Source organism: Narcine bancroftii, chromosome 1, assembly GCF_036971445.1.
Source record: "Narcine bancroftii isolate sNarBan1 chromosome 1, sNarBan1.hap1, whole genome shotgun sequence".
NCBI classification, from domain to species: domain Eukaryota; kingdom Metazoa; phylum Chordata; class Chondrichthyes; order Torpediniformes; family Narcinidae; genus Narcine; species Narcine bancroftii.
This window is the reverse complement of record NC_091469.1, coordinates 188893698-188910147: the sequence shown is the minus strand read 5'-3', so window position 1 is coordinate 188910147 and position 16450 is coordinate 188893698. Positions and strand designations below refer to the sequence as shown.

The 16450-nt window shown below is 38.5% G+C and overlaps 1 protein-coding gene across 5 annotated transcripts in view; it reads left to right on the top strand.

Moving 5' to 3' along the window:
- The window catches only part of gpsm1b (G protein signaling modulator 1b), a 248192-nt gene that overhangs the window by 187446 nt on the left and 44296 nt on the right, over positions 1 to 16450 (top strand). For all 5 annotated transcript variants that reach the window (XM_069885288.1, XM_069885278.1, XM_069885306.1 and 2 more), the window contains one exon: positions 2891 to 3017. In XM_069885288.1, coding sequence (XP_069741389.1) covers positions 2891 to 3017 — 127 coding nt within the window. The remainder of the gene's footprint in view (positions 1 to 2890; positions 3018 to 16450) is intronic.

Below are 16450 nucleotides of genomic sequence, written 5' to 3'. Positions count from 1 at the left end.
GCATCTATCCCAATATTTTTAAAGTTCCTCCATAATACCAATATTTTCATGTTGCTGTCATCTCACTAGCTCACCACAAAGGCCTGGAACACCTGGACAGTGAAGATGCATTCATCAGGATGCTCTTTATCAACTAAATTTTACCATTTAACACCATCGTCCCCTCAGAACTGATCACCAAACTCCAAGACCTGGGACTCAACACCCCACTGTGTAATTGAATCATGGATTTCCTCACCTCTGGACTACAGTCAGTGAGGATTGATAAGAACATCTCCACAGTCTCCACTGGAGCCCCACAGGACTGTATTCTTAGCCCCTGCTGTACTCACTTTACACCTGCGACTGTATGGCTCGGTACAACAGTAACACCATCTACAAATTTGCTGACGATACCACGGTAGTGGGTTGTATAAAGAAAGGTGATGAGTCAGCAAACAGGAGGGAGATTGAAAACTTGGCTGAATGATGCAACAACAACCTTGCTCTCAATGTCACCAAAACTAAGGAGCTGATTTGACTTCAGGAGGGGAAAACCAGTGGTATACAATCCAGTGTTCATGGGGGGGATCAGAGGTGGAGAGGGTGAGCAAATCTAAGTTCTTGGGAGTCACTATCTTGGAGGACCTTTCCGGACCCAACACACTAATGGCATTGTGAAGAAAACACTTAGCACCTCAACTTCCTCAGGAGTTTGCAGAGGTTTGGTGTGACACCAGAAACCTTGGCAAATTTCTATACATGTGTGGTGGAAAGTGTGCTGACTGGCTGCATCATGGTCTGGTACGGAAACACCATTACCCCTGAGTGTAAAGCCCTCCAAAAGGTAGTGGAGACAGCCCAGGACATCACAGCCAAAATCGTCCCCCACTATCGAGAACATCTAAAGGGAATGCTGCCATCAGAGAGCAGCAGTAATCATCAAAGACCCACACCACCTAGTACATGCTCTGTTCTTGCTGCTGCCATCAGGAAAGGTAGAGTTGCCACAAGACTCACACTACAGGTTCAGGAACAGCTGCTACCCCTCCACCATCAGACTCCTCAACAACAAAGTTAATCAGCGACTCATTTAAGGACTCTGACTTGTGCACTTTATTGATTTTTAAAATTTTCTTTGTATTGCACAGTCAGTTTGTTTACATTCATTATCTGTATACAGTTCTTTATTTATTTACATGTATACGCTATGTACAGATTTTTTTTGCACCTCTGATAAGTGATCATTCTGCCTCGCCAGCAGAAAAAAAGCATCTCTGTTTAATGTGATGTCATGTATGTACTTGGGCAATAAACCTAAAATATGATCTTCAGATAATTGTCCTTGAATTTCCTGTGGCCCTTGGAACATATAAAGCCATTGTATTAGTGCAAAATGTCATTGATAAGAATCAAGAACAAAGATTGACTGCCTTTTACTTCTCAGGTGACCTGCTGAGTTTCTCCAGCATTTCTGTCTACTGCAAAGTTCTAAGATATTTGGATACCACATGATTGAAAAACGTTGGAAGTAAATGTATAAAATTGGGAATTGGTAATGTTGATCTTTCTTTAGTATATTGCAGAAGGAAGTTTTTCACTCTTGTGGTAAGGAGTTTGAAAATGTTAAACTTCACGCTATCTAATGCAACCTGAAACAGTATGATGTCTTTGGTTCTAAACACCAAAATAAAGCAACAAATAAAAATGTGGGGGGAAAAGTTATGGAAAGAGGGATCTGCATTGAGTATATTATTTACTGTTGCGAATGTTCATCTGATTAAAATACTTATTACAGATGAATAGTGATAATTGGTCATTCACACTTCTGTGTCGGTGTTTGCCCTAATTTAGAAAAAATTTATAAAGATATTTTTCAAACATTATTGGTGATTCTTAAGGTTAAATTGGAACCTTGTCCTTTAATTGCTCTTTTCGGATCGTTTCAAGATGATGATGTTTTACTGACTTCAACTCAAAAGCAAATTTTATCTTTGGCCAGACCTGCAATTTTGATCAAATGAAAAGATGATACTCCACCTACACATACACAATGGTTAAATGATATTATGTCTTGTTTAAGTTTAGAAAAAATTAAAGATTCAAATACTAATTTCCTAAAGACATGGGGCCCTTTTATAGACCATTATCACAATCTAAAATTTTTGGCTAGGCTTATTATAAGCTTCGATGCTGTGCTACCTATTTCCAGGTTGTTGTAACATGTTAATTTTTTTTCAAACCTTGTATAGTGGTAGGGGTTTTGAATTAATAGGGGTGTTTTTTTCTTGTAATTTGTATTTCAATATCCAATTGTACTGTTTAATTTTTGTATTATTGCAAGCTTCAATAAAAAATATCTTAGAAAGCAGGATAAGGGTTAATTTTTATAAACCAAACAGAACTTCCAAAAAGCAGAACCTGATGCCAACAACAGCAGTATGCCTTTTAAACACTGTGGTTTAAACATTTGCACAAGTCTTTCAATGTTCCATTACACACAGTATAATATCAACATTTAAATGTTCCTTCAGTATTTGAATATATTTCATTTGCAGCACTAATTTTTGCTTCAGTCTGTGTAGTGTGGAAGAAGTGAAATCTCATCTGCTTTGCAGCAATTGGAATTGATGGACCATTCAACAATAATAAACAGGAGGTGGTCTGGAATGTGCAATGACCACTCAATTAAACATCAATGTACAGGGCAGCTTCTGAATTTGGACTTTTTTTTCTGTCGATCAATTGCATCAGACCAGGCACAAATGTCCTCTTTTCCTTTGCTTTTAACACCCAAACTCCTGCCCCACCCCACACTTGCCACTTTCAGTACATCATCCACACAATATGGCCACATAACTTCGGAGATAATCTCTCTCTAAGTTTTCAACCTTGGAATGTCTTCTTGCAGATCGGCGATCAAAGTGGTGAATACACAGCCTGTATGAATGTGGCACAACTGCATTCGGTGCTCGGCATGAGCTCAACTCCACAGAATAGACAGTCTACTCCTTACCATGCCAATTATGAAGCACAAGGTAAGTAGATCTATTTTTTAAAAAAACAAATACAATGCTGCGAATAAACTCGTTAATTATAAAGCATTAATCAGGAAAATAGCAGAATAAAATCATAGTGTATACCAGTAATACTTTAACTTAAGAGCACCATATAAGGCATAATGATTTGTGGTGTTAAGTTGCCTTTTTTTCAAATCTTTCCCTGTTTTTGAATGCCTGAGTTTTGTCTTGTTGAGCATAGGCTGTTATTTTGGTGGGTGTGACTCTGGAGTTTGTATGTTTCATTACATTTCTTTATCCAGTCCTTTCTGTAAGGTACTAATATGAATTTTGGTAAATACATAAGAAGCTAAACCCAGACTGGACCAGCTAATCTCGAAGCAGTCTGTTTGCCCTCGGCAATGAAATGCGAGTTACATTTGTATTCTATATTGGTTTTCAAATGTTACTTATTTTATTTATATATTTGATGCTTAAGCCATATTCACTCCATTCCATTTTTTAAAATATCTCTTGTATTGAAGTTACAATGATACCAGACTTTCTGCACTTCAGATTCCAGCATCTGCAGTCTCCTTTCTCCATTCAGTTTTCAAATGCAATACTTAGGAGCATTGAATATCTGATAAACATACTGAAGGTTCTGTCATACAGCAAATAATAATTTTGATAATGGACTTGATAGAAATTTGAGGTTTCTTGTACTTATTTTTAATAATTTAAATATTCATAAACATTTGAACTTTTGTCAAGAAGGTTTGATAGCAACCTTCCCTTTTTTTCCCCACTCTTTTGACATGTAACCTAAATTGTCAAGCTGGCACTATCAAATCGATGGCTAATTCTTGAGAAGGCCTCTGCCTGAAACGTCGACTGCCTTTTCTTTTCTGTGAATGCTTAATGACCTGCTGAGTTTCTCCAGGACTTTTGTACACCAAAATGACTAGTTACTCAATTCTTGAAATCATTATCCATCATATATCATTTTCCATGCATCACTCTACGTAAATTGTAATATTCTTTGCTCTGTTTTCACCTTATTACAGAATGCTTTGGGGATTTAGTTTACAATTGTTTGGGAAATTCCCATAAACAGGATTATAGTCAAGAAGGATCTGAGCCAAGATTCGTATATGAATTTGATAATTGAGTTGAACCATAACATAAGAATAACCCTATTATCAGAACTTCAAATGTTGTTTTGCCATGTTTGTATGGTAAACATGAGCCGTGGATTATTTTGCATATAGATGAATTGTAGGGAAACAGGAAGATTGGGGTAACTTTAAAAAGCAACAAAGAACCATGAAGCAAGCAATTCAGAAAAAGGATTGATATAGCTGTAGTGATAGGGGATTCCATAGTTAGAAAGACAGATGAGAGATTCTGTGGAGGAGATATTCAATCCCAGATGGAAGTTGCCTCCCTGGTGCCAGGGTCTGGGATATCTCAGATCAATTTCATGACATTTTTAGGTGGGAGGGTGATCAGCCAGATGTTGTGGTCCGTATAGGGACCAAATGTAATAAGGGTGAGGAGATCCTGCAAGGAACATTCATGGAGTTAGGTGCTAGTTTGAATAAGAGGATCTCCAGGGTTGTGATCTCAGGATTGATTCCTGTGCCACGTGCTGAAGAGGTTAGAAATAGGAGGATAAGGCAGTTTAACATGTAGCTGAGAACATGGCATGATAGGGAGGGCTTCAGATTCTAGATCAGTGGGCTCTGTTCAAGGGAAGGTGGGATCTGTACTGATGGGACTGATTGCATTGGAAACGGAAGGGGATTAATATCATTGCGGGTAGGTTTGTTAGTCTTGTCCCGATATGTTTAAACTAGATTAGCAGTTAGTGAGAAAGAGGATAAAGGTCATGTGAGGACTGCATGTATAGATAGAAATCAAAGGTTTGTACATGATAGAAATTTTCACTGGTGTATTTATTTTAATGGAAGGATATTGTTGGAAAGGCTGATAATCTTAGGGCATAGATTATGACATCATTGCTATTACTGAGACTTGGAGTAGAGTCTTATTGAATGGTAGAGCAGGCCTGACAGGGCAGATGGCCTACCCCTGCTCCTATTTCTTGTGTTCTTCTTCAGTAATTAAAGTTCATTGGAAAACCACTTTCTCAACTTTTGTTTAAAAATATTGCCAAGACATTTTAGATCAAGCTGACTCATCCCTGATGGTATAACTTCAAGATCTAAAAGCTAACAACTTACAATAATCCAACATCTCTGACATAGAATTTGATCGTTTTACTTAGAATTAATACCAAGACTCAAAAGGAGATTTTGGGAGACTCGGACATTTGGCCCTATAGCTCTTGTCTAGAAGGGGGAGGTTTGGGATGGGAGTTGTGGGGCTTCATGCTGGGATAGCTAAATTATGACTGCAGTTTTGCAACAAAGTTGATTTTGAGTCACAAATTTCTCTTTGGGTTAAGAAATTACACAAGTTTTTTTTAAAAATTGGCTAAGCCAATTAAACATTAACTTTGAAACTAAAATTTGAATCACTTTTTAAAAAGTATTTGAAACACTGAACTTTAGGTGTGAATTGAGAAATGGGTAGCAGAGTTTTAGATGAACTTGAATTTGCAGAGGATAAGAAGCCAGACAAGGATAGTCAAGAGGCTTTTACCACCTTCTGTTCCTCTGTCTTTTTTCAGCTATTCCCCTCCCCCCAACCCTCAGGATTCTGGTCAATGTTTATGGGCCCCCTTCCCTGTGAATCAGTCAAGTTTTGGTTTCTTCCATACTTATCTCCTACTGACGACATTAAAAAAACAAACAAATATTTATGTTGCGTGAGGTGAAAAGAAAAACAAGGCGTGGCCCAGCAAGTTGTGGGTGCAGGGCATGGGACCCCCATTGAGAATGGCTGGTCAAGAGGTTCTTTGAAACTTTTGATAAGGAGTTTTTGTTTTTTTTAAAGCAGAGCCCTACAAGAAATATTTTGCAAAAAATAAGTTGTAACAACCCCAGTTGACCAGCCCTTCAGTAAAAGTAGATAATTGTTCAAGGGCAAGGTGAGATGTGTAAATGTTGATTATAAATTATTTCTAATTTTAAAAATCTGAATTTCAGAAAGGGCAAATTAATACCTGTGAAATGTTTCCAAATTTTGTATTCAATTTTGTATTTTTGTATTCAATTTTAATTTTTCCCATTATTCTGACTAGAGTTAATTTCAGTTATTGTATATTATGTGAATTCAGGCCCACGGGTGATAATATTGGTCTGTTGAGAAAACCCAGTTGCAGCAGGAACACAATATGAATTTTAATATGCTAAATAGGCTAATTATTATCCCTGAGCTACCCAATCTTGAAATGAATGTTTCTGGTTCTTAAGGGGATTAACCTATTTTAGAGGGAGTCCAATGCAATTTCTGATGCAAACTCAGTTTGAAGATCCAGAAACTGCCAAAGAGAGAAGCTGGCACACTTTTGACATTCAAAATGGATTTGAACAGATTTATGGATTTCAAGAGCTTTGGAGAATATGAACCAAATACAGGCAAATGGGATTAGTCCACAATGCCAGCTTGGTTGGCAAGAATGAGTTAGGCCAAAGGCCATGTTCCATGCTGTATCCTCCTTTTTCTTTTCGTATCCCCCACTTATTTGCCAATATGAGTTGAATTCAGCCTAATAACCTTTTCTGTGAAGCACTGACAGGTATTTTGCTTCATCAAAGATGCTGAAGGAAAGCAAGTTGATGGGGATCATTAACGTGATACAATCAAAAAATTGTGAGAGGTTCTGTTGTGCAATATCTCTTTGTGTCAGATACAGTATAATTTAAAATGGATGCATAAAGACAGACTGCAATCTATAAAGATAACTGTATCCAACTTATTTAACATAATTTATATATCATAGGATCTCCAACTTCTGTGTTTCAGGTAAATTAAATCATCTTTAAAAAGGTAAAAGCAAAGTCCATTTGGAAAAGCTTTGGTTTCCAGCGCAGTCCTAATTCCAAATAATGTCAATTCTTTCACAAGTTGTAGCTCCCTGAAAATGGCCACACAATTGTTCAGGGAGGTAAAGAAGACATACAGTATGATTGACTTCATCAGTCAGGACATTGTGTATAAAAGTTGGGAAGTCGTGCTACCGCAGTACAAAACTTTGCTTTAAACATATTTGGAGTACCGCGTGCATTTGTGGTCACCAAACTATAGGAATAATGTGGACTTTGGGTTCACTGGAGTGTCATCTGGATTCGAGAAGAGCAAGAATCAAACTGTTGGGGGAACCTTGTGGATTGAACAGCATGAATGGGAGTGGGGGAGTGGAAGGAATCTGGATTCCTTCCCCTCCCCCCCCCCCCCCCAACAGATGTCACTTGCCAAACTGAGCTCCACCAGCAGTTTGTGCCTTGCTCCAAATTCCAGCATTCTGCAGTCCCTTGCCTTTCCAGCTTTAAGAAGTTGGGCAAACTGAGTATTTTCTCAAGGATGCTTGAGGTTGAGGAGTGACCTATTGAAGTATATAAAATTATGAGAGGCATATATAAATGTCAAATATGAGAGAGCATAGGTTTAAGGTGAGAGGAGGAAAGTTTAAAGGAGATTTGTTAGGCAAGTTTTCTTTGAGACAGAGAGTGATAGATGCCTGTGGAGGTGGTAGAAGCAGATACAATAGCTACATTAAAAAAAAGACACATGAACAGACAGGGAATAGAGGGGGATGGATCACATGCAGATTGATGGGGTTGGTTAAATTGACGTTTTCTGTGCTATACTCTTCCATGTTCTAAGCCCCACTGTGCTGAGTGAAAGCTGCATTGTAAAATTAAGTCAATTTTTGCGCAGTTGCTACGCATTACCAAATCATTTTCAAGTATTAGATGCTGAACAGTCCAATCCGGTAGTTTTTTAAAAGTGGCAGCACTGCCACTGGTGTGGACCTCGGAGACTGGGAAGAGGAGACATAGCACATCCAGTTGTGATGTCTATTGACCATACAGGTTTTAAACAGGCTGCGAGCTGCTGGAGACTAGCTCATGGGAATCAGATATTGGAACTGAAATTTGAGAGGGTGCTGAGGGAAAGAAGGGCCTTTGGCACTGAAGACTTGCTGATCATAATGGAGGTTTGGATCTGGAGCTGATGGGTCGAACAGGAGGCCTTTGGCACTGAAGACTTGCTGATCATAATGGAGGTTTGGATCTGGAGCTGATGGGTCGAACAGGAGGCCTTTGGCACTGAAGACTTGCTGATCATAATGGAGGTTTGGATCTGGAGCTGATGGGTCGAACAGGAGTCTGAAGTTGCAAAGTTTGCGGGAGCTCAGGAGGTAAATCCACGGACACTTGGTGTATCTGAAGGGACTCTTTTGTTTCTCTTTCTCCTATTGAAGGGGTGCCAGGCAATGCTCATGGTGACTCTTTGCCCTACAGCCAGCAAAAGTTGAAGTATATCATGTATGTTACTTCTTTTTATATTATTATGTGACATTATAAGGAACCTTGAAATACAACACTGTCTTTTTTTATATCATTCATTTTCTGGGTGATATGATTCCTGGGTCGCACCTGTGCTTTTTACTCAGTTTGCTCCTGGTTTTTATGGGTCATAAAATCCTAAACTAGGCATGAGCAATCACTTAATCCCAGCTGTTTCTTGAACCGGATGCAAGCAGAATTGGACTTTTTTTGGAAAGGTGCAACAAGTTGAGTGAAGTGAAAGCCACAACAGTTTCACGGTAGGTTTCCTTGTATTTTGTTTTATTAATATTTTTCCTTGCACTTTTAATTAAACATGATATCAGTGAAAAGTCTTCCTTATGTACTATTGCTAAGATGAGAGATTGATTCAGATCACTGGTAGCTAAAATATAGCTGAGATGAATGTAAAAAAAATAAATCGAGTCAAGTTATTGCCTTAGGCTATTTTAGATTTTTACCTTTATAATGTTTAAGGCTAATTGGCTGCATAATTTTAATCTATATATGGCCATTTGGCTTGTACCATCTCATAATTTCAACAAAAGGCTTTAATTTTTACAGTACCTTTCATAATCTCAGTATGTTTGAAGTGGAAAATTGGAACCCTAAGCCTTTGAAGCTGGGAATCATTTTGAGATATCAGGTGGGCTGTGATCATCGTTGTAATTGGAGGAGTTGGGGGGAGGGGGGAGATTTAAAAATGAAACAAAGTAGTCAAAGCATATTTGAAGCGCTGACATTGGTCATGCCATACATATATGTCTATTTATGACAAATGAATGATTTGACTTGGGATCAGTCCTGGTTTGGTAACATTAATTGTGTTAAACTCAACTTTTACCACTCTCAGTGTTGCTCATATGTTATGATGAAACATTGACATTACATGGTCACAGCCTCTCTGTATTGAACAGGGTAAGGGAGATCATATCAGAAGTTACTTGATTGGCAGTCATTGTTTTTGTAGAAAAACATAGTAACTGTAGGTGCTGGAACTGAATGAGAAAAGAGAATCTGGAGGGACTCGATGGTTCAGCCAGCATCCATGATTCCACTTCTATCCATGGATGATGTCTGACCCACCAAGTATGTCCATCTTCTATTTGTTCACTGGTTTTTGTAGTTCTCTGTTCTGTAATTTTCTTCCAATTACTATGCATTATATACCTTGTTTGTGAATTCACAGATTTGTCTCTATGTTTTACTTAGCTCCATGTAACTTCTTAAATACAGTTTTACTATATTCAGTAAGTCTACTGAACTTTTTTTTGCTGAATTTAATCAATATGATTATGAAATGCTTCAAGCTTTTGGTGATGGGACTCATCGAAGCATACCTCCCAGAGATGCTGGACCCATTTCAATTTGCCTTTAAAACAAGCTGTTCCCAAGACAATGCTATAGCCTTGTCCCTTCCCTCTGTCCTGACCCATCTTGAGAATGATGTCTTATAGGCCAGACTGCTGTTCATTGACTTCATCTTGACATTTAATACGATCATTCCCCAGAGGTTGGTGGAGAAGTGATCCTTGCTGGGACTTAACACCCCTCTCTGTAACTGGATTCTGTACTTCCTAATGGAAAGATTACAGCCTGTGTGGATCAGTAGCAGAACATTGAGGACTGGTGCACCTTGGGGCTTTGTGTTCAGCCCACTCCTGTTTACCTTACTAGCCCACTGAGCCAGATCCACCTCCAACAGAGTCATTAAGTTTACAGATGACAAATCAGTAATTGGCCTCATCAGCAACAATGATGAGTTGCCCTACAGAGAAGAGGTGGAAAATCTCATGATATGGTGCAAGAGTAACAGCCTGAGTCTCAACATGGACAAGATGAAGGAGATTATTGTGGACATCAGAAGAACCAAGAATGACCACCCTCTACGTCACATCAATAACTGTAGTGGAGAGAGTAGAGAAAACCAAGTTCCTTGGAGTGCATTTAACTAGTGTCTTATCGTAGACACATATAATCTCCTCACCTGTCAGGAAAGCACAACAGTGGCCGCACTTCCTGAGAAGACTGAAGCAGGCAAGGCTACCGGCCACCATCATGTCAAACTTCTACAGGAGCTCTGTTGAGAGCGTCCTAGCTTGCTGCTTCACAGTAATACAGTTGCTGCAGAAAAATAGATCGGAGGTCAATTCCCAGCACCACAAGAGGGCAGAGTCTCCCTCCTCCCCCCCCCATTCCCCCCCCCCCCCCCCCCCCCCCCGCAGGTTGACGAAATCCACCAGGATCATTGTCTGAAGAGGGCATGGAAAATCGTTGCAATCCCCTTCCACCCTGCACACTGCATCTTTCAGCTGTTCCCATTGGGAAAAAGATGCAGGAGGATCAGAGGAAGCATCACCAGGCTGAGGAACGGCTTCGACCCACGGGCAGTGAGATTGGTGAACGACCAAAGGAACGCCTCACACTAACCATCTGAGATTCTCATATTCATGAAACAATATTTATTTACTTGTTTGTTTTATATATATATGAATACTTGTCTTGCATATGTACCGCCTATCTGTATGAGGTTTATGTCTGGTTGTGTATCTGCATGTTTTACTCAGAGGACCAGAGAATGCCGTTTCGTTGGGTTGTACTTGTACAGACAGATGACAATAAACTTGACTTGATTCCCAGGAACAAGCATCAGTTTTACAACACTATGTAACAGTTGTGTTTTGAGGCAGATTACCTCCTGATTTCTAGTTAACTATTTGTTTGTGCACTCATTTGTGTTTTGTGAATGTACATGGGCATGATCATCACTCTCGACCCATTTCTAACATACCTAGACTGATTATTTTTATGAGCTCCTGGCAAAAAGCAGCTTACTTTAATAGGTTGACATTATTAAGAATAATGTACTCGATCTTCAGTGGGGCACAAGCTGATGTGTTGCTTCAGGTGGCTAGAAGAAAGGAGCTTTACTTTGGTGAAGCACAGAACAAAAATTGGAAAGCCATGCAAGAAACTTGTTGGGAAGCACCCATCATAGAAAGTACTGTATGTGGAAATCTGGAGCCAAAGGCCTGTGGAGGATAAGAATAATCTGAAGACGTGAAGGATTAGGATGTTAAATTTTTGTTGTGCAAAAAGCACTGATCTCCCAGTGGCCACCCATTTCAATTCTCCATCCCATTCCCTTGCTGACATGTCTGTCCATGGTCTTGTGCATTGCCAGACTGAGACCACCTGTAAATTGGAGGAACACCACCTCATCTTCTGACTGGGCACCCTCCAATTAGATGACATTAATATCGATGTCTCTGGCTTTCGTTAAACACCCTCCCCACCCATTTGCTTTCCCCCCTTGTCTCTCCATTCCCTGTCTCCTTTCACAAAGACATGACAAATTCTCACCTTGTCCCTTGTCATCCAATGAACACCTTTTGTTGGTCTGGATTCCTCCCCCATTGTTTGAATTCTGAGTCTTTCTGATATATCCGGCTTCCGCCTTTTCTGATTTTTCCTTGAAAACGTCAGCAATATATCTTTGTCTCCTACGGATGCTGAAAAGACCAGCTGGGTTCCTCCAGCATTTTGGTGTGTTTACGATATAAATTCAAGTAATTTTCCCTTTCCATGGCAAATTTTACAACCAAGTCTTGTGGGACTTCTTTGCTGTTTTTTGTATTGGAGAAGGATAAAAATACCATGAAAGGAAGACAGCTCTCTTCTAATTGAATGTACTTAGTGAAATGCGTATTAATAATGAGTGATATTCTGCTGGCAATAGAGGCATCTGCTCATTTGTCCTACTAACCTCACAGAATCGTGCATGCATAAAAGTTAGATTAAGACATTTTAAGCCACTTAAGTTACCAATTGCTCTTTTGTGTTAGATGATTTAAACTGGAACAAGAGCAATTAATTAATTTGTCTAATAGATCAGTCACAGTGCATCGGGAATCAGTTCTTTTGATTTTGGTGACTTATCTGAATGTAGTTAGTTTACTAATGTTAACAAACATTGATGGTTAAATTGCCATTGTTTCCATTGAAGACTTGGATGAATTGAGAGTTCACAGATGAAAGCTCATGGATTAAAGGGAATGGCAGGATGAGTCAGTGTGTGGAATACATTAGTAATTGAATGGACTGTGCCAGAGTGCAGAATGTAGGTCTTGCACCTGTTTCCTCACCGGATGAATCCCTGCACTTGGACAGACCTGGATAGAATGTCACCTGTCAAATTCATGTGAATCCTCATGCTTGCCTCCGTCAGCAGCAAACCTTCAATGTTTGAGTGAGAAGTAATGTAGATTTGCAAGAAGAAAGGAATGGTTTTCTATTAAGGCCAATATTGTTCCTGGACTGCAGAAGAATTGAATTGAATTTAAACATCCAGGAAGTGATGGGTTTCGCTTTAAAATCTCCAGATTCAAAGATTGTCCCCCAACTCTCCAGTCACATTCTTTCACACTCATGCTTTTCTAAGATTGAAAAAAATAACATTCTGTGTAAATGTTGAGCATGTCTTGACTGTAATGCCTTGGATTGCTTAATATATTGAATTGCTAATATAATTTAAATTTCATTACAAGAAAAGTTGGCTTCAATTACATTTATAGGATAATAGTGGAATAGTTATATCCTTGAAAATAAAGAAAAAGATGTAAAGAAAGACTTGAATATTACATGCCTATTAGCTGAAATAAAATTAAGTTGAAAATGCAATTTGATCCTTTTTCTTCTTTAATAATATCCAGGGTGTCCTCCAACTGAATATTAAATCAAATACTTTTCAGAAACTATCAAATTAGTTCAGAAGAAAGGACAAATCAACATAAATTGTAGTAGTGAGTTTGAATAAATGTTTACATTAGGCCCTTGCAATGTTTGTTTAAAAACAAAGAGAAACAAATCAAATATAATTAAAAATGAAAAGGTATATATTTCATTATTCTTTTCAGGGTTGCAGAACGTCCCAAAGCACATTATAACCAATTAAATTTGGCTTGAGGAATAGCATCTCATCTTCTATTCAGGCATTTTCAGACTTGATATTGGAATGTTGTAACTTCATGTAACTGCATGTATGAGAACAGGCCATTTCTTTTAAGTCATCCATTTGTGATACTGGTTGAATTTTTCTCTCTCTGTTAATATAGTCTCACTTGGTGAGCATGTCCTGCTTTATGCAACTTTAATGTTCATTTGTTCCCTCTCTGATTGCTCTGTTCCCATTAACTCTACAACTTAGCCCCATGACAATCAAAGGTATTCTGTTTATCCTGTCCATCACTTCTGCTTCTTCTCTGCAATTTAAAACCAGTTTTCTTCTTTTTTCCATTTTGATTGAGCATCTTTTACCTGCAAAGTTAACTTGTGCCTCTTCCCATAGCTGCTGAATGACCTGCTATTCTTAACATTTTCTGTTTTTGTTTCAGATTTTGAGCATTAACATTTTTTTATTTCATCAAAAAGGATCAACACATTACATAATGAAAGAAAAGTGTTCAGTATTTTACAACAGAAGTGTTAATTAAATAGCCATCTGCAAATCTGCTGCTAAATGTTGGTGTAATACAAAACTTACTCTTTTTTTAAACATAGAATTATTTCTGCATTGGATTGGTATTTTCAGCCATTCTGGTGGACATGACCTGCATTACTGCAACTTTGTTCCTTTGTGTTCTCACTCTCCAACTGCACCTGATTTCAATCACTCATGACAATCTTTCCAGGAGGCAGTAACATTGCAGCACACTGATCTTTGACACTCTTAAGATAACTGAATTTAATATCCCCAAGTGGTTGAACCACTGGAAACTGAAGAGATTTTGAACTTCACAGTTCAAATCAGCATCTTCATGAATAAATAAAACTCTGCCACTGAGAGCAGTAAATTTGATGCTACCCTTTGTTCTTGTTACAGAATAGACTTTAGCATCTATTCGGTCATAGTTCTGGCATGAAGCGGGTAATCAATATTTCCCTTCTACAAATATAATCTGAAGATTAGATGCAAACATGATTAGTTGAGCATTTTAAGTAGTCAAAATTATACAGCAAAGCCTATAACAGTTAAACAACTCTAGGACATATTGTAAGATATGAGTGTAATATTTGAATCAATGGACCCTTCTCAAAGCCATAATGTTCATCTGTGATGAAAAATGCTTATGCTTTACAACTGTTTCTGAAATCATGAAAGGTTGTCATACTCAGAACTCAAATTGTTTCAGCAATAATTTCATATTTTATATTGTATATAGATATGTTTTTGAAGGGGATAGATTGTGGGGGTAGTGTAGATCACAAACAAACACAAACACTTCACAAAACTGATCTCATTTAAAATGCAAGAGCTCTGCTCTAACTAGACACTCCGGGCCCAGTGCCTTTGTAGGGACAATGAAAACTGCTTTGCTAGAGGTTTTCATAAAGAGGTGCAAATAGAAGAAACCGAGCTCAGGAGACTTCGCAAGTAGGTATTAATTGGACATGCTTTGGAGCAATGGATTATTGTTTTGAAAGCAACATTTGAATGGACTCAGAAGCTTGGGTCCGGTGCCGCAGTCTGTCTGAATGCAGTTTGTTGTTCAAAGAAGGTTTATGTGGTTTTGCAAGCAGAGAGAGAGAGTGGAGACCAAACAGGCTTTTTCTGAGAGAGAGAACTGGTTTCTGCAGTCATGGGAAGCTGGCTAGCGAGAGTGCTTCACCTGAAATAAGGGAAACAAAAGAACTCTGTGGTGACCTGCAGAAGAAAAGGTTATCATTTGGAAAACCCTGACTGGGCAAGTTTTTCAGCAAGACATTGAAATGGCTGATAGAAGGGAATCAGTTTGTGGGTGTCCAATGGGCAACAAATCTCTCTCTGAAACCAACAAGATCCTTCCTGAGCAGTAACCAATTACCTTTAAGCACCAGAGCTTGGTGAAGATTCATAAATGTTAAATTCTGTGCACAGTATAAGAATTGCATGATACCAGTGAGCTTGGAGGAGAGAGAAGTGAGATTGGACTGTGAATCAAAGAACTTTTCTGAACTTACACATACATTACATGCACATGTGCTTAGAATTAGAGGGGGGTGGTTAATAGTAATAAGTTAAAGTTTGATCCTGTTTTTATGTTTAAAGAAAATTAAAAATGACTTTTATTTAAGTAACTATTTGTCTTGATGAGTTTCTATTGTTGCTGGGTTTTGGGGTCCTCTGGGCCCATAATATTATCACTTTTATTTCTGAATTAGACAACCATAAGCTTAAGCTGTTGATCAACAACTAACAGAGAGAGAGAGAGTTGTCATTTGTCTGGGATTAAACTGAATTCATATTCACCCTCTCAGACCATTTGCTTCTTATTGTTTGTGGGAGCTTGTTGTTCACACTTCAAAAAAATTGGGCTGTAATTTGAGCTATCCCAAAATCAGGAATGATATCATGTAGGTCATTGTTTCCTTATAAACTAATATTTTTTTTTTAAAAAGCAGAAACATTAGAATTATCTTAACCAAGTTTTCCATTGCATCAGCCCTTTCCTTTCAGGAAAAAGTTGCTCACTTGCTCAACACTGATGTTTACTTGTCTAGAGAGATTCTTGCCCCAGGAACATTATAGACATAATATTTCCCTTACTTTGCCCTTGTCGAACAAAAACAGGTTTTTACTGTTATCCTAGTTCTTCTGCTTAATTTGTGATGATAAGCAATAGCTTTTACAAAAGCCATCTACATTTCAAACACTGATTGACTTGTTTGGTGGCCAAGCTCAACACTTGACTGCTGAATCCCAGAGGAATCTGATTAGCTAAGTCCAGTACATCCACTTAACTGTTAAATACAAAGAAATAGTGAGTATTTTCAGAGGCCACAGTTAGTGTGGCAGGTCACGTCTCCAGAATGGAGGACCATCGCCTTCCCAAGATCGTGTTCTATGGCGAGCTCTCCACTGGCCACCGAGACAGAGGTGCACCAAAGAAGAGGTTCAAGGACTGCCTAAAGAAATATCTTGATGCGTGCCACATTGACCACCGCCAGTGGGCT